The following is a 27973-nucleotide window of genomic DNA, read 5'->3' as shown; positions in this document are numbered from 1 at the left end:
TGTCCAACGCCTTAGGCCCATGTCAGCTCACTGTCAATGGGCAGATCTCCGCCGGTGAAGTTGTAGCTCTTTCCGAAAGTGCTCTTCAAATCCAACACCTGGAAGATCAGCTGAGCAACATCCTGGCGGTCAATTGACTCCTTTTCGGTGCCAGGCTTGTAAATCTGGATCTTACCGGTGCCATCTCCATCGGTCAACAGCGAGGGCTTCAAGATGGTGTAGTCCAACTTGTCCTTGAACTCGTTGATCAAGATCCTGTCAGCGTAGTGCTTGGCAATGTAGTAGTCACGGAGCTTATAAGATTCGAAAAACTCGTGGCTTTCAGCAAAGATTGCACTCACAAGAACAAGACGACGGACATTGGCCTCCACAGCTGCCTCGAATGTCTTCACCACAGCATCCAAGTCAACTTGCAAAAGGTTCTTACCAGCAGAACCCACCGTCAACACAATGGCATCGTGACCTTGAACTTTCGAAACCAACTCCTTCACAGACGTTTGGGCCAAGTCCAAGTGGGTGGTTTTCACAAAATCAACACCCCCAGCGACCTTGGAAATCTGCTGTGCCTGAGCATCGTTTCTCACCACTGCGGTGGTGTTTCTCTTGTTCTGAGCAAGAACGCCGATAAGTCTTTGGCCGACTCTGCCGTGAGCTCCAAATACAATGATGTTTTTTGACATAATTCTGAATCAATTGAGGGTAAAAAATGATGGCGTGGTGTGGATTGCTCCCTACTTTATATATCCTAGTTATGTGTGTCCTGCAGTTGTCTTAGTAAGCCACAGCTCTTGCTTCATCTCGGATCAAGTGAACGCCATTGTACTCCGTGCGTCGAGGCTCCAAGGCCAAGAAGGGACGGAGATTACGTAGGAATTAAGAGACTCTCGAGATCTACAATGCTTTGTTTCATTATTCATGACATTAGAATCGTCAAGCTATGTTACAGTCCGTGAAGTTCTCATCAAGAGAGTTCACGCAACGCCTCTATAATGCTTAGCGACGACCACTCTGCATGGTTGCCGTTGTATACTTAGCGTTGTTATTGTACAGTTGTGTGTTGGCACCAGCATTCCCGTTATATGGCCCTGGAGACATGCTGCCGCCGCCGCCATTTCGCTTTTGGGCGAGATATGCTTGATTGAGCTGCTGCTGGTTCTGTTGCTTCCGGAATTGTTGGATCGCATGAAGCTGCTGTGGTGTTCTCGCCACGGCCGTTCCCATTGTGCCACCATTTTTCTTGTAAATGTTGCTGGCACCTTGAGCAGCTCCTGCTTTCGAGGTGTCCTGGCTTTGAGCTTCTGGTGACGACTGATGCAGGCTTTGCAGGTGGTTTCTATTATTTAGTTGATGCTGCTGCAATGCCCTCATCCGCGCCTGCTGCATCAAGAGCTGTCTCTGGTGTGCACTTTCCCTTAACAAATCGTAGGACTTCGAAAGAAGCATTGAGCCGAACCTGATAGATTGCGTCTCATCACTGATGCAATTGAGTCTCGAGGGATCCAAACTGAATGGACTCCTGATGCCTTTGTCAGTTTCGGTGTAGTCGTTGTCAAATTGCCAACGCGAATCCAACCGTTTAATAGCATCGGCTTTGCTGTCATATGCATTGGTGACTGATGAAGCCTCAGAGTCTGGTGACTTAGCACCGTCGACATCCATCAAATCTTCATCGCTTGATTCATTCATCAGATCAGATTCATTCAACCAAGAGTCAATCTCAGCATCGGGCCTTCTCATAAGGCCTCTTCTATCTATAAATTGCTGGTTGACGCGACCCTGGCGCTTTCTCATTCTGAAGATAGGAGCTGAGCACTTGGAATTCTCCTCATCCGTAACTCCTTTTTTGTTGTAGCCTTCGGTGTACGAGCTAAAGTCGTTATTCTGGATGCTCGTTAGCAAATGTGCAATGTAACTCTCTGAATTGTTCTTCGAATTGATGTGGTCATCAAGTAAAGTCTGCAAGTGTGGGAACGGCTTCGATGGCACAAGCTCTCCGTTGCTTCCCTTGAAAGTCTTCATTCCTGGCAAAGGCTTCTTGGCATCCTCTAACAACCTCTTCAAAGAGTCACTGATGACATTGGTCGTGTTCACCTGATGATAATTGCTAGCTGCAATTGATGAATAAGGAATATGACTCAACTCTAGATGTGGATTCAAATCATTCGTGGTAAGATTGAAGAAAGGCTGGTAGGGATCATATGTAATGTTCACATAACCTCTATCATGTTCCTTCCTCTTGCGCAATTTCTCAAGCACAGCTCTTTTGATAGTCTCGTTCTTCTCCTTCAACACCAAATTCACGGTAACCAAGTCCAAGTCTGGAATCTTTGAAGGAGGTAACTTAACATATGGCTGGTTAGTGGATGCTTCAGGTTGCACCTGGCCTGCGACTTGCTTCTCTTTGGATGACAACGAGGTAGATGGTTCCATTTCTGAAGTTTTCTTTCTCTCTTTGCGAACCTTGGTGGTTGGAGTGTCGTACTCGTCTTCCTCAGTCTCGATCTTTGGAAGCTTCCGTCTCTTGTGTGGGTAAAACAAGTGATCATCACCTTTAACACCGGCAATTCTCTTGACACTCTTCGTTTCACAACGAGTCTTGAATACCTCATACTCAGAATTCCAGTAGTCAAGTTTGAGAAGCTCACGCTTGCAAACATTGAAGACCAAGTCTCTGGCCTTACGCAAGGATTTTTGAAGAAGTCTGATTCTCTCAGCACCCAAATTATCAGCTCGTCTAGTTTTACGTGCCTGACGAAACTCACGACGGCGGAAACAAATGTATGGGTCATTATCATTATCCTTTTCATTTGCATTGGGATCCTCAAATTTTAATTGCGGAGTGATTTGCTTACCTTTGCGCTCGATTTTTCTCTTCTTCCAATGGTCGTAGATTGCTTGACCAAAGAGCTGCATGAGCAAGGGGATGGGTCTCGTCTTCAGCAAACTGGAGGTGTCGCGTGGATTCTTGTCAAACAAAGTGATGAATGGATCATAATTAAGTTCCTTGGAAAGGTTTTCCTTGAGTGTGGAAGTGGACATGTAATTCAAGTTAGGTCCAGGTTGCAGGTATGGATATTCTTTGTTACCCTTGGAGTTGAACTCTTCGAGTATGTATGAGGAAAGTTCTGAGTAAGGAAGGAGGTTGGATGGGTCCATGGAAAGAAACGGTTGTTTTTCCTCAATTGTTTTTTCAAACTTATCCAAGACAATTTCACACTCGATCTCAGAGCACGGTCTTGTCTCGTCTCCATTGGACTCCTTTTTCTTCTCAGTTTTCTTGTTCAACTTTGGGTATTCCTTAACAAGAACATTCTTGAAGAACTCTTCGTCTTCCTCATCCATGTTGTATTCAACACCGAGAGTATCTTCCACAGTTGCACTGAACTTGATGTAGGACTCAGGCTCAACAAAAGTATTATCATTGTAGTATTTCGATGCATCTTTCCAAAGCTTTGAAGCATCTGGTGTGGGGATGTAAACGGAGCTATCTTTCTTATCTTTCTCATCCTTAATGGAGCCTAACAACACTCTTTGAGCAGCATTGATGACTTGTTGGAGATGGACCTCATCTTCTTCGTTCTTATCGACACCCGTCTCTATGCTATGCATATCACGAGGTTGTTGTGAAGAGCTCGCATTTAGATGATGTAGCTGGGATGGTTCTAGCTCGGCATCGCCTCCAACAAGGTCCTTTTGATTATATATGGGTAAGGAAACCTTGACGGAGATTTTTCGCTGTCTAAACCTGGCGCCTGAGCCGCCTTTCGAGGCTGCTGCAGACTTTGGGGGTAAAACAGCCATGATGACGGGTAGAAGGACCTCAAAGGGTCAGATGGCGTGATTTGGAAGCCTCAGGCGGGCTTTGGATGATTGATTGACTAACCTAGTGGCGCTTTTCGTCCTTGACTAGCGTTGATGAGCTGGCACGTCTCTTAACTATGGGTGCACGGGTTTTTGTTTGCGGCCAAAAAATGTCGTTCTCCCATACAACGACAGGGGGATGACAACAACACGTTTGAAACCGGGCGAAAGACAGGCACAAATGTGAGATTAGGCACCGGATTAACCCTACCAGTGAAACCTGATGTAGCAAAAAACCCTATGACGTTTGCCAAAATGCAAAAATTGACCCTATGGCGTGGGCAGGTAGGGTATTAATGTATGGATTTAGGGGTGAAATTCAGGGAGCGAGGAAAAAATTTGTCTTGCCACCGAGCAAGCCAGAGTTGCCGACGACAATGTCGCGCGTGCAACAAGTGCAATGTCTTACTCACTCACGTGTGGTATCACGTGTGTGGAGACAAATGTCTCCCCATATACCCGTTTCAAAATTTTTATCATTGAAAGGCTTTTGCCATTCTATGATTGTCTTTCGATGAAGAAAACTTGATTGGAGTTTGAGTTGGGAGGTGAAAGACACAGTTTAGGGAACAGCGACCAACGAGTAATGACATGGTCATCATCAAGGCGAACCGCAAAAGTCAGAAGTATAGGCCTCAAGCATACGAGAAGATTTTCTCGTTGTAACAAAATGCCATTAGTTTAGCACGAAGTTCTCTATTTGAGACTCTAAACTATCTGACTCCCCAATTTGGTCAAATAAGCCTGGGCCAGGCTTTGCAGTCCCTGTTGAGATTTGAAGGCTTACCTGTAAATCTCGTGATTTTCTTAGCGTACCATGTTGAAGTTTGTCTCTGTGAAACGTTGTTGTCGTTAAAACAGCTCAGTCGTTTGAAGAAAGAAGTAGTGAACTCTCCTCAGTCATCTCTGGGGGCAGCTCATGGCGCCTCGACTGCGAGGCGTATGTGCAGGATGAAAGCCTATTCCTCTTCTCCTCTACCTAGCCCTATTGGCGGAAGTTGTAAGATTTTGGTAAAGGCCTATAAGCCGTCGTAGGCGTACTCAGAAAAGAGTTATACGATTTTATCATCATTTCAGAGGAAGAAGAGTTCTATTGTAGGACGGGGATGTAGATTCGGCCAGCTACATGGAATGGCCCGTTTATCATGTGACTCAGATCATGTGAGTGGAAGGGCAACATAGGAGATAGGCAACTTTTGAAGCAATTGACAGCTACCGCAAAACTTTTTCAATTCATCTTTGATTAATTGATGCTCTGTAAAATTCTTCTCAAGTCTTGCCAAGGCGAACGGTCTTCCGATTGAACCACGTATATTTCCTGCATCCGGACGCCACGGCAGCTGCCTCCTATTAAGCTAATGCACTTCTGAAGCCAACTTTGATAGCCAGATTAGCAACATTTAAACAGACCAAGGCATTGCGACTATCCCTTACGCTTGCTTCCATTTTATGCTAGGTTACGTTCCTGTAACTTTTACTATACGGCCGCTGATAGCCTGGATCCCACAATCCGCCCAAAGATAATACCGAATCCCACACAGACTCCATTTTATGACGCTGATAAACATCCCTGAGCTGCAGCTCCCGCCCGCTCTGCTATTCCTAGAGTCGGTGTGTCCCGGCTTGCTGCTGCTCGAAGACAATATACATTTTTCAACTACCAACGAGGTCCCCAACCATGTCCTCGATCGATTGGCAGAGCTCAATTGGCCATTGACTAGCTCAGCGGCATTTCCTGCTGCTGTTAAAGCCAAGCTACACTCATCATATTTGCATGTGGCGAGACCACCCTTCCAGCACGATGTACATAAAAACGTTGAGTCAACCACTTACGTCTCGTTGCCTTCCCATATCACCAAGATATTCTCCAAGATAGTTGATGGCCACCACAGCAGTGTCAAGCAAGATGGTGGTCTTCATATTGGTGCAAACGTGAACCCGCTTATGCCAGATCCTTATCGTTTGGTGCACATGAACCCCGGGTGTCTAAGTTCCATGATTGTCTTGTCGAACGCGAAGGCTCATGAGCAAAATGAGAATCGTAATCCGTTTCGGAATATGACTTCTAGTTTGAACAAATTTTTGCGCATGGGTACAACTCCGTTGGCCGAGGGCTCGGAATCGCCTTTCGTCTCTCTCATTAATGCGATTCCAGAATCTTCACCGCATTTCATCACACACCCACAGGTCGGTAACAATCAGCATCAAAAGAAGCCTCCAAAAACTCTGAAGTTGTTTGCTAAGCTCTTGGAGTATGACTCAAAAACCTATCATACGCAAGTTAAGGCTCCAACGACAAAAAAGCTTCTTGTATCCACCAACGTGAACGTCATCAATGTTTTTGCGATTGATGATGATCATAATTTTACTGGAACCAAAGAGACTAACTCTACGTCCGCCATATTTCCACTTGCAGAGGAGAAAGAGTCTCCCGCTCCGTCGAGCAATTCCTCTGGACCGGGATCCCAACAGCAACAACAGCAAACTCCCCCGGTGGTCTTGACGACAACTTGTAAGTCTTACAAGAAAATTGTCGAAATTCCAATATTGCGTTTGCAACTTCAGCTGAACTTGATGGTGACTAGCATCTTGACCCTAGTATGCGCGCAAACCCACGACCCTATCGTTATATTGGGACTCAACAGTGGCTCAATTTTAGCTATTAATCTTGCAGATCTCACTTATAGACACTTTGACAATTTTGGTTTGAGACCAAGTCGTGATGGAAGCGCTGATGCGTCCTGGAGTAACACATCCGTCACTTCGCTTTCTGCTATCACGCATACAAAATATGAGCTTCTCATTATTGCAGGGTACGCTAACGGTGAAGTTATTATACTAGATCCCCTAGGTACCGATTCCGAACTGCTGTATGTCAAGCAAAATGTTGGGCATGATAGCTCAATTACTTTGTTTAAAAAGTTCGACTTGAGTCCCCTCAACAAAAAGGTTGAAGAACATGAGGGGGACGACTCTCCTGGCTATATTGTTGGTCATTTCAAGATGAGCCATAAGCCTATTACATCAATCACGAGTACCATCTCATACATGCAGCATCCACCACTGAATCTCATGAAACTCCCGTTTATTGTTGCAATCGCTTCTGATGATGGTCTCGTAAGATTTGTGGATCTCTTGAATACCCATAATGAGAACTTCGGTGACCCGGAGAACTTTTACAATCACCTGATAGTCTCAGACATCGTTGCCAGCTATTTTCAGGACGGGATTCGCCATATCGAGTTTTCACCTGATCATCGCTTCTTTGCAATTGGCGGAAAAGGTGACCTTATTGAGGTTTTCAAGATGACGTACTACAACATCAATGGCTTGATAAACAAAAAATCGAGTCAAATGCGTGGCAGGTCCCGCAGTGGCACAGTCAACAGTGGGAATTCTTATCCTCAGCATGCACCCTCCTTATTTTTGTCGGCAACTGAAAGCGCTACCACTTCAACGACTTATGATTATCGAGAAGATAACCAAGATACAACGAATGAACAAAATTGCTTCTTCCCACCGATGATTAAGGATATTTCCATAGTGAGTCGACTTAAAGGCCATACCAATACAGTTGAGAAGGTAACGTTTGTTCTGGAAGGTGAGCTCAGCAAAGCAACCTCTCACGACGAAACCCCATCAAGCGCATACAAATTGATTTCCTGTGGTGCTGATGGAAAAATCATAATCTGGGATTTTGATAGCAAAGCAGTCTCGCGAGTGAAAAGAGGACATCTTACAACACGGAAGAAGAAAAGTTCCAAAGATAATGATTTGAATCAGGATCCAAATCTGAATCAAGTCTCCTTGCAGCCAATTTCAAGCCGAGTCAAGCCCCTTTCAAATAACGCTCCTCCCAATATAACTGTCAAGAAGGCGCAGCATTCAAGAGCTCGTTCTTTATCTCACAATGACGAAGGTTTTGCAAAACAGTCTGTGGGCACCATCGGCATCAACAAAATATTGAGTCCTAGTCCTCAGCCACTGGTTCATTCTATCGAGGACGATGAGGAGAGACAAAAAATTGTGGTACTGTTGTACCGTTGGCTCTACGAAATCAGGTTGAAAAGGCACTATTTGGCAGGCAATATTGCAAGAGATGGTAAAAAGAAGTACACCAGCATTATTCACAAGATCGTCGATGATGAAGAGCTACCCTCGATTCAAATGCCTTCATTGGAGGTGGATTTCTCGTACTTCATTAGAGACGGTAAGATCCAAAACTATCTGGTCACTAGCGACCAGTTCTTCATTTTTGGAAGAACTGGTGACATTTTTAGTTACTTACTAGAATAGTCCAATGTATGTGCTTGATGCTCTAATGTATTATTATTGATGGAGATGCAAATGTCAGCGCTTTAAAGGTGCTGATTCAGTAAAGAAATGGTCGAAGTGATCATCAATATCATTGGTTGTTAAACGTACGGTCTAAGCCGAATCCGAGCTCCTCCTCTAGCTGAAAAAGCTCTGGGTTGCCATTCTTTTCCTCGATGTGGGAGAACTGGTCAAGCTCTTGCGGCTTTGGGACAGCGTCGTAAAATTGCATACCATTGTCATTCTGAAGCAGATCGGTGTATGTTAGAACACCGGCGCTGTTCATGGAGTAATCAGTGCTGAACATATCAGGAAACAGTTCCATCTGCGCGTTGATAGCATCAGCCGCGTCATCTGGCACTTGGGCAGGAGGCTGGGAATTGTTCTCCTGTTGCTCCTTGAGAAGTTGCTGCTGTTGCATCTGAAGCTGAATCTGATGCTGTTCATGGATTGGTTTTCTAACGAAATCTCTGAAGTTGCGCACCTCATCAACTATGAGCTGTTTCATAGAGTCGAGATCATCAACAGTCTCGAAAGTTTTGAAATCAAATTTCACCTTACATTCTGGTTCATCATTAGGATCGTGCCATACCGACATGTATGGGTGCTTCAAGGCGTCCTCCACCGTGATACGCTGGTGGGGATCTAGGGTGAGCATCTTCTCCAACAAATCGAGCGCCAACGGGTTAGCGTTGGGGAAAAGCTCCGTGAATGGCACTCTTCTCATTATTGGCAAAGAGCGGACGTAGTTTTGGGCTCTGACAGAACCGATTTTCGTGAGGGTGGCCTCTTTTGGAGTTCCCAAGATCATCAATATTTGATTTAACTGATCAACGTAATCTTTACCTCTGAAAAGAGGTTTTCCGCCCAAGAGTTCACCAAGAATACAGCCGACAGACCAAATGTCAATGGCCTTCGTGTAGTTGGAGAAGGAGAGCATGATCTCTGGCGCACGGTACCAGCGTGTGGCCACGTATTCGGTCATGAATTGTGAGTTTTGTTCCACGTCTTCGGAAAAGCCTCTAGCGAGTCCAAAGTCACAGATCTTGAGTTCACAATCAGCGTTGACCAACAAGTTGCCAGGCTTCAAGTCACGATGCAAAACGTCCGCCAGATGGATGTACTTGAGGCCGCAAAGCACCTGGTAAATGAACAGCTGATAGTGTGAATCAGTCAAAGGTTGTCCCAGGCGTATGATCTGATGCATATCACACTCCATCAATTCCTCGTACAAGTAGATCTCGTTGAACTCACCGGTGACGGGATGCGGGACAATGTCCAAGTCGTACAAGCAGGTAATGTTCTTGTGGCCCCTGAAAAATTGCAAGAGCTTGATCTCACGAAGCGACCGCTTACACAAGATCTTTTTGGAGAAGATGTTGGTGACTTTCTTGATGGCAACGTAGTTGCCGTCGCCTTGAGGAGAGCCGAACTTGGCCAGACAGACAATGCCGTACGCACCATGACCTATTTCCTTAACGATCTTGAATCGCTGGTCGATAATAAAGTCCTGGCCGTACACCTTGTTGACCTCTCTACCATTGTAGGGCATTGTGAGTTTTGGATGGTGGTTGCAGGTTGGAGGTTGATTTCAGCGATGGGTGCGGGCCGGTACAGACTAGCAAGAGGAGTGAGGGTCCAGGGCAGGTGCTCGAAATCAGAGGTGAGGAAACTTGAAAAGTACAGGGAAAAAGAAAAACTTTTCCAAGATTCGCTGGGCGACGGAACTGAGTGCGTTTAAATGTTTCAAGACATAGGGGCTGGCATGTACAAGGAAAGAAAAATACAGGGGAGAAGCCCAAATAAAGAAGCATGCCTGCAGCCTTTCAGGCCCCGACGGTTTTTCGGCCGCACGCAGTGCTCCAGCCTATAGTTTGTGTTTCTGTGCGTAAGGTCTGCGTACCAGAGGTAAACAGTTCGAGTGGCCTATTTATGGCATCGGCGTCTGTCGGCTTAGGCGAGCGGCTGCCGTGCTGCAGAAATTTTTTTCAGATCTAGCCCTGATGCCATCATTGGTGTCAATTCAGGGGCACCTTCTGTCAAATAAAAGGTAAGGTTTTACTAAGGCGTGCTAAAATAAATTCCACAAATTACGTAAGCGCAAGATGGTGCTCACCTCGGCTGCACCGTGCGTATTTCTATAAATAGGACCGTCAAATGCGTGCTGTCGTAAATACTCGCTAACCGCTCACTCAGCGCCTACTGCCTGCTCCGCAGTGAGAGCCGTACTAGGGAATGTATGTGCCCTACTTACTGGTATTGTTTGTAAGCCACTGCAACAAGATTTTGAGCCCTTCCTCAATGTCTCGCTCGCTATTTCCGAAGCCAATTCTCACGCTTCCTGGCTCGTTGAACAATTCTCCTGGAACAAGTAAGACTCCATGCTGTGTGGCAAGCTCAGTGGCCATCTCGAGGGTGTTAATCGAAGCATTGATCTTCACAAAACAAGTGCTGCCACCCCGAGGACGCTTCCACTGCAACATTCCATTCAGACCGTCGATTGCACGCTCAATTGCGTCAAGGTTGCGCAGACAGATCCGGTGGCCCCTCTCTAGTATCCGCTCTTTGTTTTGCAATGCAAGCGTAGCCAACATGTCGTCCACCATCAGCACTGAAATAGTGTTATAGTCTCTTTTCTCGTAAAGGGCTTCCACCAACTCTGCATTTTTCGTGACGATCCAGCCCAACCGAAGCCCTGCAAGCGAGAACGCTTTGGACATGGATCCTGTAGAGACCGTCTTATCATACCCATAGCACACGACAGACTTGGTGTCCTTGGCTTCATGGTAAAGCGGCCGGTACACCTCGTCACACATGAGCGTGACGTCTAGCTTTCTGCAAAGCTCAACAATTCTTTCCATCACGTCGTTCTCCCACACGCAGCCTGTAGGATTGTTAGGGTTGTTGATCACAAGAAGCTTGGTCTTCTTTTCAGTGATTTCCTTCTCCAACGCTGCAAGGTCGGGTAAGTAATCATTTTCAAGAAGCACCCTAAATGTATCAACATCCCCTCCGAACATTTGAGGTACTGAGCTCAATTGCTGGTAGCTGGGTTCCATGACCAATACATGGCCACCCTTCTCCACCAAGCTGTAGAAGAGCAAGAAGTTTGCACCAATGGCACCGTTGGTAATCACAACGTCGTCCGCTGTGATACCCTCGCCGTAAAGCCGGGCAATCTCCTTCTTCAATTCCGGAGATCCTCTGATGTGCCCGTAGACTAGCTTCGTGCCAAGCAAGGCGTCTGTCGCTGCAGCCTGTTCAGACTCTGGGATGATATCTTTCATTCTGAGTGAGTCGACACAAGTCTCGCCCATGTTGAATTGGATGGACGTCTCATACTTGTCCATGAACTGTTCCACGCCAAATGGCTCCTGTTTCACCATGATGAATGAAGTTGTCCTTGGAGATTCGTTGCGAACACAGCGGAACTCTGCCCCAGATCAGGCAAGCCCAATTCCGCGAATGCAAATGAACTATATGCTCGATGGTTTATTAGTCGCTCGTTTGCAGAGGTATGGCGAGAGCCATTTAAGCAAGATTGCGTACGTAGCTGCAATGCCGCACTAGAGCTTGCGTCTCCATGCGAGGGCGTTGTTGCTAAAAGCACCTGTCAAAAGGCACCTTAACGAGAAAATTACCTACTTTCAATTCTTATAGGTTATTCGGAAGTGTTATCTCTCGATGATGCTACTACCTGGTCAACAACTTCACTTCCCTTTTTTTCACGGTGTTTTTCTCAATTCGTGACATTGGGCTAGCCCCACAACTGAAACTCAATCCGTTGCGCACAAGTCGATCTACGCGAAAATTGCAAATCATCCATTCGTCAGAGTGATTCCCAAAAATTCAAATTATACTATATTTCGGAATAACAGTCATTCAAAACACTATCCACCATACCAAAAGTGGTACAATTTGAAAAATCTATGATCCAATTATGGTACGATAGCATGATGTGGACATCACAAGAGTTTCAGGCTGGGGATCTCGTTCCTTGCCTAAGATCAACAGTATGCCCTACTCGTCTGAACGGTAAGCACCCTGGTGCATCAGCCCACGAAACTAAATGTATTCATCTTATAGCTCTCTAACATCTTAGACAAGTTTAATGTAGGTTAGATCATTTTAGTACATTACCCCAGGAAGAGAAGCCCGGACTTCGTCTCCTGTACACAGACAGCTGGCCATCACACAGACTGAGCATCATATCACCGAACGGTTGGTCTTCAGTGATCTGTACACTCTTTCAATTTCATCGTCCCATTCCTATATAAACAAGGCATAACATCCAGGCCATGGACGAGCAGAAGGAAAAGATGGACGATCTTGCATCGCTTTTTCTTCCAGATCTTTTACACCCTCTTTCATCGCTCAACTCGGACGCATTAGTCAAGCAAGAAGACGACGGTTTTCATGCTGCCTTGTTTCAAAACGACCAGCCAAAGATGTCTTCATATCTGTCAAGCATGAACATGCAAATGTCCAACACTGACCATGACAATCTGCTGCTGCTGTTCGATCCCGATAGCATATACTCAATGAACATGGGCTCCGGACCTGGCCCAAACCACATGGGAAACTACACAAACCAAGGTAACAATATGCGCTTCCTGCCTCATGTTGCTCCTCAGGAAGAGGGCATGACACATACGCTGCATTACCAAGATTTTGTCCCAGTAGAGGCCGCCGGAATCCAGCCTCCAATGCGTTTCCATCAAATGCAGAAACAGTATCTCCCACAACACATCATACCTTTCCAACAAGCTTGGTCCCCACTGACTGTTATAGGCCAGTTTGACGGCATGAATTATTATGGAAGCATGAGCCCTCAAGGTCCTTACCCTCAAGCAATGGCCGGTCCAATGTCAGGTCACAATGAGATCGAGGAGACTCTGTTGTTTGGAACATCAAAGACGGCAACTCCAGAAGTCCCACATGGTAATTACGCTTATGATCGCTACCCTTCAAATTCTAGAGGAAAAGCCGGCATCAAGCGGTCTGAGTCTGATCAAGACTCATTAACTCTAAATAACGGTAAATCCAAAAACTCAAGAAAGAGAGCAAGGTCGCCCAAACGAGAAGAGCTCAACTCAGGTTCTCAAAAGCAAGCTACGGCATCAACCATCAAGGTGGACTATAATCCAAAAGTTCTCAAAAAGCTTCTAGATCTCGAGGCCACCAACGAACACCCACCCATTCAAATTTTTGACCACGCAAATCAGCCGGTTGATATCAACTTCAGAGGCTTCATATCAGGTCGATTTTATACAAACGATCAGGACAATTTCAATCACATTTCGGCCACGAAAGAGGTACCTCAACTAGATAAAAGGTACAAACCGGAAGTAATTTCCTGTTACAGGCGAAACTTTATTCACATAAACATAAATTTTCATCGCTCAAGTGATTATAACCTTCTAGCTATTCCCGGCAAAGGTGTGATCAACGGTTTTCGAATCGATGTGTTGGCCTTTGCTAACGGCGATGAATGCAAAAGAATTCCGGTCATTATAAACAGAGAGAAGGAGTCAATGAAAGACAGAAGCAAAGGCTATGCAGATGTCGTTCTTCCCCGCCAAATTGATACTTCTCACAAAGTGCTGGTGGAAGAAAGTGCGGAAGACAATTACTTCACCATAAGAAAAGCTCAATTCAAAAGTGCAACTGCAAATAGCATGAATGTGAGCTATCAAACGTTCAACAACTTCACGATCAGATTAATAGCAGAGCTAGATAGGGAGGAAGTCATAGTCAAGGAACTCAGGAGTTCAGCTATAATTGTCAGGGGCAGGAACCCTTCATTTTATCACAAAAGGGGCGATGTTCTGATCGAGAGTAGGCCAGCGGTCTCCAAGTCAAGTTTTGCAATGTCGGAGCAATTGTTGACAGACGGTGAATTTTTGGGACAAGAATTCAGCTCGACTCAACAGGATGGTGATACCCATACCCAAGGCACAGGTGAAGGTCTGCCTGACAATACTGGAAGTGAAAGATTGGAAATCAAGCTTGAGCCGAAGGAATCGTCGATATCAGGACATTCAGATGAGCGCTCTGGTCGTGAGGATGATCCAGTAGAAGAGGCGTTGCAAACGAAGTCACGCCTGAACAGACAGACGCCAGTTCCAAGTGGGGCACCTCTGGCCACAAACCTCAAGGATTTACTAGATCCCAAATCATTCGTTGATGCGGAAGGAAAGCCTACAAGATACCGATACTTCCCTATTCTGAACGTATACTACTTACCTCCTATCAATGTGGTGTACTTCCCTCATAGAGCTCATCAGCTGAAGCAAGAATCTGGCAGCGATGCAAATGCTGAAGAAGGGCAGGGGCAACCGCTGAACATGGCTGATACGAGTGCAAGGAGAGCTGATAAAAAGAAACCCACCTCAAAGTTCTATTTTAAATAGTTACGGGTGAACTATAGGACACAAATGGTGCGGCCTGATCAATTGACAGGTTCCAAGAAAAAATCTTGGTTGTACATACGTCAAATCAACGTTTTTCCAAGAACACTTTATCAGACAGTTTGATTTTCTCTTTTGGGCCAGGTTTCATGTATGTAGCAATAGCCGTGCATTTGACCGGTCAACTTCACAAACGGCGAAAGTTTAAGTTCTCCGACCAATACATAAATGTGATAACAGTGCACGTGACTTTTATTGATTATGCAAGGTATTTTATGTGGATGCCTGTCATTTGCAGGTCAACCGTTTGCTTTTGCGTAACATGGCAAAAAAAAAGTTCATTTAAAATGAGATCGATGACACCAAATTCTGTCGGCATTGAGCAAATCTTAATGGAATGTCTAAGTCCAATATAAATGAAAAGCACAGCGACGTGCCTTCTTTGAACTCACACGAGTCTTTAGAAAAGGCCGATGAATCAATCGAAAAGAAAAATATCGTCGGGTTGGATTTATTTGAGCAAGGCAACGAAATTACCGAGGAAGAGCTAGAACTGGAAATTAAAAGCATCAGATGGAAGGTTGATCTTCGAATTGTGCCCGTGCTTTGTGTCACATACACATTGCAATACTTAGACAAACTCAGCTTGAACTATGCCTCAGCATATTCCCTCAAAGAAGACTTGGGTCTTCATGGACAGAGATACTCCTGGGTAGCAGCCATCTTCAATTTCGGCTACCTTTTTTGGGCCATGCCTTCCAACTACATCATTCAGAAGGTACCCATTGCCAAGTATACTGGCGGCATGATTTTTGTATGGGCCATTATCTTGGTGGCTCATGTCGGAGCAAAGAACTACGGTGGAATGCTTGTCATAAGGTTTATTTTGGGCATGTTTGAAGCAGGTATTCTGCCTTCATGTATGATGATTTGTGGTATGTTCTACTCTCGTCACGACCAGCCATTTAGAATGTGCGTTTTCTTGAGTTTTAACGGAATTGCGACTATTATCGGCGGTCTTCTTGGTTTCGGTTTGGGGCACGCGGACCTGGCAGCCATTGCTTCATGGAAGTTGATTTTCTTGGTGATCGGTCTCCTCAATCTTGTGTGGTCGGCGGTGTTCCTTTGGGTGACCCCAGACAGTCCTACTTCGGCGAAGTTCTTGACGACAAGGGAAAAGACGATTCTAGTGAAATACATTTCGAAGAACAATCAAGGTGTTAAAGATACGAAGTTCAAGAAAAACCAAGCCATCGAAGCCATCTGTGACCCCGGTGTCCACATTGTGGTGCTAATCTCCTTGGCCCTTGGAATAATTAATGGAGGCGTGTCTAATTTTCAGTCTGCTTTGATAAAGGGATTTGGCTTTGACGGTCTTGCAGCCACCGCTTTGCAGATGCCAACTGGTGCATTCGAGTTCATTCTAGTGTTTGCAGCCGGCATTGCAGCCTTGAAGATTCCCAATATCAGATGTCTTTTATTTGTTCTACTAAGCATACCTGGCCTCGCTGGATTAATTGGAATACACTTGATTGAAAACAACCGATGGGCATCAGTTGGATGCACTTGGTTACAATACATTGTTGGAGGTCCCATCATCCTCTGTTGGATTTTCATCAATGCCAATATCGGCGGAACTACGAAAAAGATTGTCACCAACGGTATATGGTTTACCCTTTATGCCGCAGGAAATATTGTTGGTGCCAATATCTTTTACGCCAATGAAGCCCCCAAGTACAGATCTGCCATGATAGGACTTATGACATGCTACTCAGGCATGATAGCCCTTGGAATTGGATACTGGTTCTTGTTGAGAAGCAGAAACTATAAACGTGACAAAGAGCAAGGCGAACAAACGGAAGAGATGAAGCAAGAAGCCATTCGCTGTGGTTTCGAAGGACTTACGGACTTTGAGAACAAAGGTTTCCGGTATGCCCTCTAAATGCGAAGTAGCGTCAAATATACGGGAGCAGCGGCGGAAGCGGCTGCGGAGTGCACGGCGAAGTGCACGGAGAAACGGAGAAATTTAAATACCAAGTCTAAGTACCTCTTACTTTTCAGTGTTTATCAGCCTAATCCAATTGCCCAAAATGCCCAGGGGTCGTATACGTATGGTCTGCCTGTTCTGCAGAAAACGCAAGATCAAATGTGACATGAAGATGCCATGCTCAGCGTGTATCAAGTTCAAGGCTGAATGCGATTACAGCGAGTTTGCAAAGAACCTGACCCCCAATCGCCATGAAAATGATATGGTAATGAAGCCCCTGCCCTCATCAGGTAGCCACGACGAGATGCATATGTTGAAGGAAAGACTTCTAGCGCTCGAGGAGACCGTGAAACGCAGCGCTAGTAAGCGCCGTAGCCAGGTGATCCAAAGTGTTCCTGAGCTTAATGTCGGCACAGAATGCAGAATTAACTTCAATGTTCCTGTCAAGGTACCTGAGCCGAGATATTCCCGCCAACTCAAGCATTGGGGGCCCTTCAGGTGGATAGTGTTGGTGAGTTTAGACCCAGTGCTTTTCAACATGGTCAGATCGGCCTTCAAGCAAAACCCCAATTTATCGCAAGTGAAGACAGCACCAACTAGCACGCTGACATTTTCGCCTGGCTTACTCTGTGGCACGCCATTGGAGAGTCTGGCTCACTTGAGACAACAGATCCAGGGTATTCTCCCCAATGCCAAGGTGGTTTGGATGTTCATTGACCGGTTCTTCTCGGTAGTTTATCCTTACATCCCTGTCCTCGACGAGATCTATATCAGAGAAATGGTGAAGAGGATGATAGGGCCAGAAACTAATAATGAGCAACCTACCCAGCTTTCTGCTTGTGGTGAACTAGATTTTGCAAACTTGGGAATTCTTCTCATGATGCTAAGATTCGCTTACTTGACGATACATGACTGCAACAATCGTGTAAATGTTGCTTCAGCCTTTTCGCCTAATTCGATGCATTATTTGGCTCAGTATGAGATTCCCGAGGAGTACGCCAAGCTAGCACAAAAATGTCTTGGTCAATACAATCTCATCGATGAAAGTATCTTCGATGTCGTACAGCTCGTGGGACTTCTATGCTTATACAATAACGTTAACCCGGAGAACTGGAACACGGATAATGCCAACCGAACTTTGTTCGCCGTCTTAAATCAAATGGCATACTGTCGCAGATTGAACCGAGAACCACACTGTTTCGCCCCACAAGACGACACAAGTCCTAGATGGAACATGCTCTGCCGCAAGATGTGGTATACTTTTCTATATTTGGACCTCTCAGACGCGGTCTTTTCTGGAAACTGTGTTACCATAAACCCTGAAACCTACGATGTTAACCTACCGTCGTATGATGCGGAGTCTTCTAATGCCAGAGATCACGAAATGGAAAAAGTGCTGTTGAGTATGTTTGAGCTCAACGATGAAATGAATCGGTTACTTGTTGACGTGCTTGCGATGACAGGGAAGCTCACCGGAACCACACCCTTGAGAGCGCTCCGAGACAAGATGGACGATGTTGAGGCATTTCTTTCAAAAGTGCATGAGCAAATAAGAAACGCTTTGCGGCACGATCCACTAAGTGAAGTTGATTCTTTCCACCGGAACAGTCTTTTAACTATTTTACTGAAAGTGCAATTCATCCTTTTTAGTGTCAACACTCACATTTACTACAACCATCTTAAGCGAAAAGACTACGGGCTTGCAACCAGTGCAGAAACCAAGCTTATTACGTCCACGATGCAGAACGTCATACCACTTTTGCCCATGCTTCTCGGGCACGTTAAGAATCCGTTCTCCGGATCTACAGATCTATTTTCGATTTCCCTGTTCGTTAATTGCACAACCAACATACCATTTCTTCTCGTGAGCTTGTTGATCAAGTATAAGAGCCAGTATGCCTCGATGAAGTGTAACAATAACCACAATGGCAGAATGAGAGCAGATCTGCGTTACAGCAACTTGTTTGAGGCGCTTGAAAAGTATATTACGACGCTCGATGATTTAATGCTGATTCTTGGCAATTTTTATAGTCTGCTCAAGGACACAAATGCGTTATGCAAGAAGCTTGATTATGGCCACAGGAAGTTACATGAAATGTTGGACGGCGTTGAAGGCTCTGCGGATGACAAGGCGTACATACGCACCTCCACACTGTTTTTGGAAGGCTGCAACCAAATTGTTCGCGAAGGCATAGATCGGGTTGAGTTTACATCTCTCAGGCTGAAGCAGGAGCCGCTGCCTGTGCCAAATCACCTTAACTCACCGACGGACCTTTTTGACAACCGCATGTTTGAAAGCCTCGATTTTACAGTCGATGAGCTCTTAGATATACCGATGCTAGAGAACATTCTATAACGATCGAGCCGCAATACGAGCTTGGCCTGCATTGACATTAGCTGCAAGTAAAACGGGCGCGGGAAAAAGACGGAAATATAACAACCTTCATATATAGGATGCTAATGGATTGCACATCCCCCTCGGAGATACCAAAATGACAAGGGGAAGGTACAAAGTTGTTTGCTCTTTTTGTCGTAAGCGGAAGATCAAGTGTGACAAGAAGTCTCCATGTACTGCGTGTGTGAAGTTGGGAAATCCTCATTGTGATGCTGTGGTGAGAACTGATACTAGTTCGGGGGATGTTGCTGATGCATTAAGGCACCGTATAACCGTCCTTGAACAACAGCTCACCAATAATGGCATGAAACCAGCGACCAGTCTCGAGGAGTGCTACCTGGCTGAGACCATAAATTTTCATGACGCCCTCAGCAGAACCGACCATCGCCATGACGCAAGCTGGAGATACATGGGACCTTTCAAGTGGTTCGTTATGGTATCAATTGACGAAGTCTTGCTTAATGTCTTCAAAACTTTCTACGCTTGCAAGGAAGAACCATCCTTCCACGATGAAGCTCCTCGGATGTACTTGAACCCGCTAGATAAGGAAATCGGCTTGATCCACAAAACTAGCGTTAAGGAGGATCACGAGACGTGACGAATGAAGCTCTACAATATCTTGCCCAGCACAAGAGCGATATACTTGCTCATAAACAGGTTTTTCAAGATTGCCTATCCTTACATGCCTGTCATTGACGAGTATGACTTCAGACAGTCTGTGAGCAGACTTCTTGGAAGCAGAGGTGGCGCCGACGAGAGGGCAATGATTTTGGGTAATGATGATACCGATCCAGCCATTTACGGCCTTCTATTGGTGGTTCTTCGAACAGCCTATGTCACATTAACAGGTGGTTCCAATCAGACGCCTACCTATTGCTTTCACAATAGCAAAGAGGAACTTGAGTATCTCAGCAGGCAGCAGATAGGAGCTGACTTCATTGACTTGGCCAACGTTTGCTTGAGTTTGTACAATGTGGCGGGCGATCTCTGTTTCGAAGCGTTCCAGTTGGTTGTCGCTTTGCGGGTCTACTCCACAATTGGCCCTGAGTACACGAGGTATGACGCAAAGTCGACCACATTGGCATCTCTCCTGAACCAGATTGCTTATAGCTTGTGGATGAATAGGGAATGGCGCCGTGAAAGGCCTGATTTTAATGAGAGGAGAGATTTGCTTCAGAAGAAGCTCTGGTACACGCTTGTTTTCCTCGAGATGGATCAGTCACTATTTTCCGGAAACTATATGTTCATCGGACCTAATACGTTTGACGTGACACTACCGATCTATAAACCAGACTTACTTAATGGATGCGATTTGGAGAGTGAAAAGAAGGCGATCGAAAACATCCATTGGCTTGAAGGATACAGAGAGGTATTCACACAGGCAATTAGCTTAACAGGAAGGGTTTCAGGCAATGTCAATATCAGCAAGTTGAATAACGTTATCGAGAAGCTCGAGCACAAGTACGACGAACTCCTTGATGTCTTGCAATCTCTCAAGGCAACACCTTCGTTGACTACGCTGGACTCGTTTGATCGTTTTTCCAAACTACGGTTGATGCTCAACCAACATTACTTCATTGTTGGAATTTACTCCCATCTTATCCATTTCTACTCTAAGAAAAAGGATGTCAGCAACGCTAGGCATTGGAGGTACAAGGTTGTTACTTTGCTTACAAAGTTTTTGTTCCCCTTGCTTCCCGATCTCGTTCAGCAGACCATGACAATCGTGAGCGGCTCAACTGACCTTTTTGTTTGCGGTCCCTTAATCCAATGCCTCGGGCAATGCAGCTTATTCATTGTATCCTCCATGGTTCGCTACAACCACATCCAGACAGCCCTAGAAAGCCAACCTAACCACAGAGTACTTCTAGAAACCAGCAGCGAGTACCAAGATTTCTTTAACGAGATTCAGAAGCACCGGAGCTTGCTTCGCCAGTCAAACCAGGTGATGCTCAATGTCTACGACCTCATGAAAGATAAGTACGAGGCTGCCAGACGGTTTGGCCTCATCACCAGAAAAGTCACCGATTGCACACTCCCAGCAGAATTTGTTTTACGAGATCGTATGATGAAAGCGACGGATCAGGATGTCAAGTTGCTCAAGGAGTGCAACACTTTAATGGAGGAGTGTGTCGAGAATAATGGAGTTCGTGAGCTTGGAAGTGAACAATGCTCTACACTGCCTACAAATTCCACAACTAGCGAGATTCCCACAGAGCTACTTTGGGAGTCTGGCAGTCTTTCGCCTTTTCAGAAGTATTTTGACATTATCCTGATTGAGGAGATGACTAGAGACATATAGACATCTACTTACGCTGGCCGTAGGCCTTAGTTGCATAATCACCATCGATGACAATGAGATCCTCCTTTCTGTAGTCGAAGGTCTTGTCAAAGTAACTCTTCAAGATCGCCTTGGTGCCTGCTGCATACCTAGCCTGCGCATCCAACGAGGTTCCACTGATGTGAGGAGTCATGGCATTTCCACCGCCATACTTGTTTCTGAAGCTTCTCCAAGGGTGGTCCTCTGGTGCTGGCTGTGGGTACCAAACGTCACCACCGTAACCCTTGAGCTTACCAGATTCAACAGCATCTGCGACATCCTGGGCCACACAGATGGCACCTCTGGCAGTGTTGACCAACCAGGCGCCGTCCTTCATGTGGCTAATGGTCTCCTTGTTGAACAATCCTTTAGTCTTCTCGTGCAATGGGCAGTTGATAGTGACAACGTCAGCCTGAGCCAACATCTCGTTCAAGTCAGAGTAATGTTGAACAATATCGCCACGGTCATTGAAGATTTCCGAAGCCTTGTTCAACCTCTCGGTGGCTGCAGCAGGGAGTTCCTGGTAGTCGTAGTACAAAAGCTTGGATGGGTTGAAAGGGATCATTCTCTCCAACACACGGTAACCGATTCTGCCGGCACCGACGGTGGCCACAACCTTGCCTTCCAAATCAAACTCGTTCTTAGCACAGCCAGCGATATCCCAACCTCCAGACACGGCCTGCTCGTGAGAAGGAATGATGTTACGCACCAAGTTCAAGATGGTCAGAATGACATGTTCAGCGACAGAAACCACGTTGGATCCAGTCACCTCAGCAACAGTGATGTTTTTGGAGTTGGCAGCGTCCAAGTCAACGTGGTCGGAGCCGACACCGGCGGTGACACAAAGCTTCAAGTTGGGAGCCTTGTCGATTCTCTCCTTGGTGATGTAGGCTGGGAAGAAGGGGGTGGTGATGATCACCTCCACCTCGGGCAAGTGCTTGTCAACCTCCGACAGGCCAATTGGGTCCTTGTTGGCGGTTGTGACCAATTCGTAGCCCTTGGATTCCACAAGCTCTCTGATGCCTAGCTCGTTCTCAAGACATCCCAACATTCTGGGTTCTTGCTTAGCGTGGGCACCGCCTTCGTACAAAACCAAAAGCACCTTAGGTTTAGACATGATGAGTTAATTGAGTTGATATGTAGATCGATTGAAGGTCAATTGGGGTCAATGAGTTAGTTAACACGCTCAATGGGGGGTCAACTAGGTCAATTGAAGCAATTAGATAATGAAAATCGAGAAATCAGAGAAATCCTTCTACTTTAATAGTCCCCCCCCAGAGTGCCTTGGCTGGAGCTAAATATCTCGGAAAAGCCCTATCCCGAATGGTCATTGACCCCCACATAACCCTTTTGCATGGCAACCTCCCTGGACCCCAATACAAAGCAGCCTTCTTAATGCAGTCTCTGGGGTAACAGCAAGTGCGACCATAGGACCCTTTTCCGAGCCATTTCCTTCCCCGAGGGATTTTACTAAAAAGTTACACGCAAAGACAAAACGTTTTGGGAGAAGCGTACAGTGCGTATGTGGGGCACCAGGCATGGAGGGCTAAGTAATCTCTCGGAGCAAGATGCGCTCCGATCTCGGCCAGCGGAATACTTTCCTAATGGCTCAACTGGTGGACCTTATCGGAATCTAGGCTTTTCTGTTGCGGCTGAAGGCCTCCAAAAAGGCCTCGGGTGTAAAGTTTATTTTTTAGAGGAACGGTATGCTCCTATGCGGATCCAGCAAACGTGGAGAGGGTTTGGGGCAGTGAGCAGGATATTATGGGAGCAGTACTTCCGCAGTGGGCTGTTTTAGGAGCAATTTTCTTGAGCCTGGCCTCATGGAGCTTGCGCTAGTATATAGAGTTTCTGATCCTCTTTAATTGAAGTTAAGTTTGGTTGATTCTTTTCCTTGAACCTATTACTCAATGGCACTTAGGACTTCTTGCACCGATTTATTGATATAAACTTGGGTTCCTGCTGAACTCGGCTGCTTACGATCTGCAGAAGTCTTCTATGCGCCAGTGTCTCCACATTTCACTATCGCATAGGCACCAACCCTAAAGTGGAAGCTTATACCCAATGGCCCATCATTGACATACTCCACAATTATGGTCATTGAACTTCCTACATCCAAACAACATGGAACAGTTTATTATGAAGGTCGCTGAGGAGTGCTGGTGAATGTCAGGGTATTCGCCCCGCCAGGAGGCCTACAGCTCACTCATGCGTGGTGATAAATAATGCTATATAGACCTAATCGAAGGCCATCAGTTTCTTGATTTCGGCAATGGCACGGCCAGGGTTCAAGCCCTTTGGACACGTTCTGGCACAGTTCATGATAGTGTGACATCTGTACAAGGACATGGAGTTCTGCAACATTTCCTTTCTCAACTTGGTGGCCTCGTCTCTGGAGTCAATCAACCATCTGTACGCCTGCATCAACACAGCTGGGCCCAAGTACTGCTGCTGGTTCCACCAGTAAGATGGACACGACGTGGAGCAGCACGCACACAAAATGCACTCGTAAAGACCGTCCAACTTGGCTCTGTCCTCGATACTTTGCAAGTTCTCTCTACCGTCGGCTGGTGCTGTGTCTCTCTGCAAGTAAGGCTGGATGGATTTGTACTGTTTGTAGAAGTGGGTCAAGTCTGGAACCAAGTCACGCACAATGTACATGTGTGGCAAGGGGTAGATCTTCAAGTCCTTCGACGTGTTTGTATCTATTCTGCACAAGCATGCCAATGTGTTTTGTCCACCAATGTTCATGGCACAAGATCCACAGATACCCTCTCTGCACGATCTTCTGAAGGTCAAAGTAGAGTCTTGTTCGTTCTTGATCTTCAAAAGAGCATCCAAAACCATGGGACCACAGGCATTTAAGTCAACGTCATACTTTTGCATGGTTGGCTCCACTTCTGGGGTGTCAGGGTTCCATCTGTAGATTTGGAACTGCTTGATCTTGGGCTGCGTAGCAGTAGCCAAGCTTCTTGACGTAGTCAAACGTGCAACTGGTCTGAAGAAAGTCCTCAACATGTTATCTATTTGTGGGTGTAGAAGAAGAGGATGTAGCGATATAGCTTTCGCTTTTTTTTCTGGTGGGAGGGCCATACTGAACCCGGCGCTAGTCCGGGTGCGAACAATGTACAGGATTGACAAATGTGAAATTCTCTGCCCTTGATTGGCTCACCCCAGACTTTTGCCATACATCCGTGCACCTCACAGCACCAGCCAGTTGCGACATGTGACATGTTCCATAGCTTTTGATTAAAATGAAGGGGCTAGCAAGGTGCTATGGTGAAGTTGGAACTAATTGTAGGCCCGCAAGATGTAAAATTGTCCGTTTTGGGGTCCCCACTGACGTCTGTAACCGAACTGTCCTCGACCATTGTATGACCCGTTACCCCGGAAGAACTCGCGCACTTAGCGCAAAAATCCTCGGGTCCAAGTTGGTGCATCACCTGAAAGTCACGCATACACGCACTACTTCCCGGGGAGATCGGATTAGATAAAATGCACCAAACGCTGCATTTACCAAAGCTTAGCAGGCACCCAGATATCAGCCACAACGCCGTCTTCGATAATGTAGTACCAAGCGTGGTTTGATGCAGTCATACAAGCATGCTGGGGCACAACCTGGATTTTGGTGCCGTAGGGAATGAATTTCAAATCGTCTGCTTCTGGTTGCAAAACGCCGTGTTCCTGACTAACTCTGGCCACAAACCACCCCTTGTGCTCCGGCGGACTCACAATCTTACCGAATCCAGGCATTGGTCCGGTGTCTTTGGAAAAAGCGATACCTCCGGCATTGATCAACTGTTCACCTGGTCCTTTAGGACCACGGTCTGGGTATTCGGAGAGGACCTCCGCAAGGAGGAAAATTGAGACGTCTTCAATGCCAACCAAATTTGTAGCAGCCTGTTGGAGGTCGCAGCAGGTGTAATTACCAGCATGAAGCTCCAATTTGGCCACAAGCTTCTCCCCAAGTGCATCCTCAATGGCTTGCACGCTTTTGACTTGTTGCGATACATGCGCAGTAGGTGTAGCACCCACAGAAACATGCAAATCCAAATCTGGGTTCAAAGAAAGTGCATGCTTGGCAGCGAGGTTCGCGTGTCTGATTTCTTCCACCAACAAAGTGTGTGCATCCGAGTCAGATCTTGCCCCGTAGGAATGGCCGGCGTGGCAGTAGAAGCCATGCAACGTAACAGCTTTCGACAGCACAATTCTTTGAATCAAAGAATGGAGCCTACTCGATCCCTGCTCAAGACCTGCACGATGAGTGCCCATGTCGACTTTCACAAAAACCTCCCAACTGGCGCCGTGCTCGATCGCGTATGTCTCAAGCGCTTCGATCTGGGCCTCATCGTCAACCATAAGCTTAAACAGAGGCACCAATTTCAGAAAACGGGCCACCTCCGGCAACATCAGTTTTGCGATTGGAATACCAAGCAAAACATCCTTGATGGTGCCATCGTCAATTAGTGGCAAAATTACCCATGCCTCAGGGAGTGTGGACACAACTATCTTATCGGAGTGGTACAGGCCGTCTCCGGTCAATTGAATCCTCACACCTTCAGCAGCCTTGAGTGTCTTGATGTGGACTCTGAAATCAACGTTCAATTCTTTGGCAGCGTCCAACATACGAATGGCATTGTTGGTGAACTTGGTCTTATCTATGAGGAGCGACGGAGTAGGAAGCTCGCTGACCTTCTTATCCTTGTACTCATCAAGAAGCCTCTTCTTATCAGGCAAGATGTAAAAAGAATGGGGATGCATTTTGGAGCTGTGGATCGAAAGCCCGACGAATCAATTAGGAAGAATCGATGTATATATATCTTCTAGTGGAGTCAAGAGCGCGACCAAATGGGCTGATGACTCTGAGGCTACAGGAGCCCGAGTCAGATAAACAGGATCATCGTGCTGGAGACAGGACATAGGGGAATCGGACGTCATTGACTGCTGCGCGGAATCTTGATTAACCTTTTGCAGCCATTCATCATGCATATATTGTAAGGTTCATTAACACTATTTACATGGGGTTTGTTCATAAGCTTTATACAGCCGTTGGGCCAAAGAATTCAGAGTGAATGTCTGTTTTTCCACGTTTGGACAACTCTTCTCTCACAAATTCCATGTAGCCAAGAGGACCAAGCATGTACACTTCCAGGTTGGGCAAGTCTAAGCTATCAAAGTGACTTTGAGAGAGTTTTTCGCTTTTGTCGTCGTTAAGACTGACGAATTTGAAGTTGGGGTACTCCTCTTGCTTCTGCTTAAACCAGTTCTCAAAAGGAACCGCTTCGGCCCGCTGGTTGGAGTATAAAAGTGTGACTTTCTTTCCATCTTGAAGAGCCTTTTCTGTGATGGAAATCAATGGGGTGATACCTATACCACCGGCAAAAAGCACCACGTCCTTATCTGTTTCCTGGTACGTAAATCTACCCGCTGGAGGGGCGACTTTGATGTGATCACCGACTTTCAAGGTACTATGGATGTAGCCAGAAATGACACCCTTGTCGAGCTTCTTCACTGAAATACGGTATTCACCGTCTGGATACTCCGAAATGGAATATTCTCTAGACTTCTCGATATCGCTACCGGGAATTAAGAAGCGGAAGCCGAGGTACTGACCTCTTAAAGGTTTTGCCACCTTGGTTCCGTCGGCTGGCTTGAAGTAAACCAGCTTGACATCATCGGTCTCATTTTCTATCCTCGTCACCACGAAGTCCTTGAATCCTTCCCAAGGCTGTTTTTGATACTCTGCAAATTCCGCGTCAATCAAAAGCTGGGCCAAATTACCGTAGGCAATTGACCAGGCCTCCACAAATTCAGGGGTTGCAATCTCTTCACCCAAGAGCTTGCCCATAGTCGCAATCAAGTGCGATCCAACAACTGGATAGTGCTCTGCTCTGACTTGCAAACCAACGTGCTTAACCACAATTTGGTTGACAAAATCGGTCAATGGAGTTAAGTCATCTATGTTTTTGGCATAGTTGAGCAATGCAAACGCCAACACTTTAGGCTGCCTGTAAGTGATCTGGTTAGTGTCATTGAAAAAAGGCCTAACCTCTGGGTTTCCCGAGAGCATTGAATTGTAGAACGTCTTGGTAAGATCCAAGCCACTTGTCTCAAGAATAGGCACCGATGCCTTGATCAATTCTTTTTGAGCTGTGGTCAATGGTTGTGGTTTATAGATCTGAGGAGCAGAAGCCATGGTGCGAAATGGTTGCAAAATTCGTAAGAACGAGCTGCGCATGAATAAACGTCAAGACAAAGCTTAGCTTAAATAGCGATCAAATTCTCCGTAAATCTGCTCAGTGAGGGTCCTGTTTTACCCGTGGGCCCATGACCAATGAATGGGCTGAGATTTCAAACCATGTTGCAGCACTATCAGGTGAGGTTCCGCGATTCTCCGACTTGCCCAAAGTTGACGGACAACAGGAGGACCCTTGACAGAGAACATTTCGTATTTCAAAGATGTGGACCTCCACAAATGCTATTAGATGCGCTATATCTCATTTAGCGGGTAATAATAAGAATATGAAAAGCATCACATATGCAGCGGTCAGTAGAGCTACTTTCCCCCCGCTGATCTTCAACATCCATATCTCCGTCTCCAAACTGTGCTTACTAATTGAAATTCGAAAAACTCGTAATCCATTAATAGAACTTTCATCGGACCACTACTTCACATTGTGTTTGCA

General features: G+C 46.0%; 10 protein-coding genes across 10 annotated transcripts; 2 read left to right on the top strand and 8 right to left on the bottom strand.

Annotated features, from left to right (window-relative positions):
* Positions 1-11: 11 nt before the first annotated feature.
* C7M61_000853 (uncharacterized protein) lies at positions 12-680 on the bottom strand (the record flags this gene model as incomplete). The annotated part of the gene is made up of 1 exon (XM_024856279.1): positions 12-680. One exon carries the CDS (start codon positions 678-680, stop codon positions 12-14), a length of 669 nt encoding a protein of 222 aa, XP_024715878.1.
* Positions 681-993: 313 nt separating this feature from the next.
* On the bottom strand, positions 994-3801 carry EPL1 (Epl1p; the record flags this gene model as incomplete). Its single annotated transcript, XM_024856278.1, has 1 exon — positions 994-3801. One exon carries the CDS (start codon positions 3799-3801, stop codon positions 994-996), a length of 2808 nt encoding a protein of 935 aa, XP_024715877.1.
* A 1611-nt stretch (positions 3802-5412) lies between these two features.
* C7M61_000851 (uncharacterized protein) lies at positions 5413-8157 on the top strand (the record flags this gene model as incomplete). Its single annotated transcript, XM_024856277.1, has 1 exon — positions 5413-8157. One exon carries the CDS (start codon positions 5413-5415, stop codon positions 8155-8157), a length of 2745 nt encoding a protein of 914 aa, XP_024715876.1.
* Positions 8158-8266: 109 nt separating this feature from the next.
* MKC1 (mitogen-activated serine/threonine-protein kinase) lies at positions 8267-9727 on the bottom strand (the record flags this gene model as incomplete). The annotated part of the gene is made up of 1 exon (XM_024856276.1): positions 8267-9727. One exon carries the CDS (start codon positions 9725-9727, stop codon positions 8267-8269), a length of 1461 nt encoding a protein of 486 aa, XP_024715875.1.
* A 694-nt stretch (positions 9728-10421) lies between these two features.
* C7M61_000849 (uncharacterized protein) lies at positions 10422-11561 on the bottom strand (the record flags this gene model as incomplete). Its single annotated transcript, XM_024856275.1, has 1 exon — positions 10422-11561. One exon carries the CDS (start codon positions 11559-11561, stop codon positions 10422-10424), a length of 1140 nt encoding a protein of 379 aa, XP_024715874.1.
* A 912-nt stretch (positions 11562-12473) lies between these two features.
* On the top strand, positions 12474-21243 carry REP1 (Rep1p; the record flags this gene model as incomplete). The annotated part of the gene is made up of 6 exons (XM_024856274.1): positions 12474-14572; positions 15015-16514; positions 16684-18705; positions 19073-19561; positions 19595-21129; positions 21170-21243. The coding sequence occupies 6 exons, from the start codon at positions 12474-12476 to the stop codon at positions 21241-21243; spliced, it is 7719 nt and encodes a 2572-aa protein (XP_024715873.1).
* A 30-nt stretch (positions 21244-21273) lies between these two features.
* FDH1 (formate dehydrogenase (NAD+)) lies at positions 21274-22404 on the bottom strand (the record flags this gene model as incomplete). Its single annotated transcript, XM_024856273.1, has 1 exon — positions 21274-22404. One exon carries the CDS (start codon positions 22402-22404, stop codon positions 21274-21276), a length of 1131 nt encoding a protein of 376 aa, XP_024715872.1.
* Positions 22405-23525: 1121 nt separating this feature from the next.
* Positions 23526-24305, bottom strand: SDH2 (succinate dehydrogenase iron-sulfur protein subunit; the record flags this gene model as incomplete). Its single annotated transcript, XM_024856272.1, has 1 exon — positions 23526-24305. The coding sequence occupies one exon, from the start codon at positions 24303-24305 to the stop codon at positions 23526-23528; it is 780 nt and encodes a 259-aa protein (XP_024715871.1).
* A 495-nt stretch (positions 24306-24800) lies between these two features.
* On the bottom strand, positions 24801-26048 carry C7M61_000845 (uncharacterized protein; the record flags this gene model as incomplete). Its single annotated transcript, XM_024856271.1, has 1 exon — positions 24801-26048. One exon carries the CDS (start codon positions 26046-26048, stop codon positions 24801-24803), a length of 1248 nt encoding a protein of 415 aa, XP_024715870.1.
* A 277-nt stretch (positions 26049-26325) lies between these two features.
* YHB1 (Yhb1p) lies at positions 26326-27483 on the bottom strand (the record flags this gene model as incomplete). Its single annotated transcript, XM_024856270.1, has 1 exon — positions 26326-27483. The coding sequence occupies one exon, from the start codon at positions 27481-27483 to the stop codon at positions 26326-26328; it is 1158 nt and encodes a 385-aa protein (XP_024715869.1).
* Between the last annotated feature and the right edge of the window lie 490 nt (positions 27484-27973).

This window comes from Candidozyma pseudohaemuli (assembly GCF_003013735.1).
Source record: "Candidozyma pseudohaemuli strain B12108 chromosome Unknown scaffold00001, whole genome shotgun sequence".
NCBI lineage: Eukaryota > Fungi > Ascomycota > Pichiomycetes > Serinales > Metschnikowiaceae > Candidozyma > Candidozyma pseudohaemuli.
The sequence above is the reverse complement of the archived record's forward strand: the minus strand, read 5'-3'. Positions and strand labels throughout refer to the sequence as shown.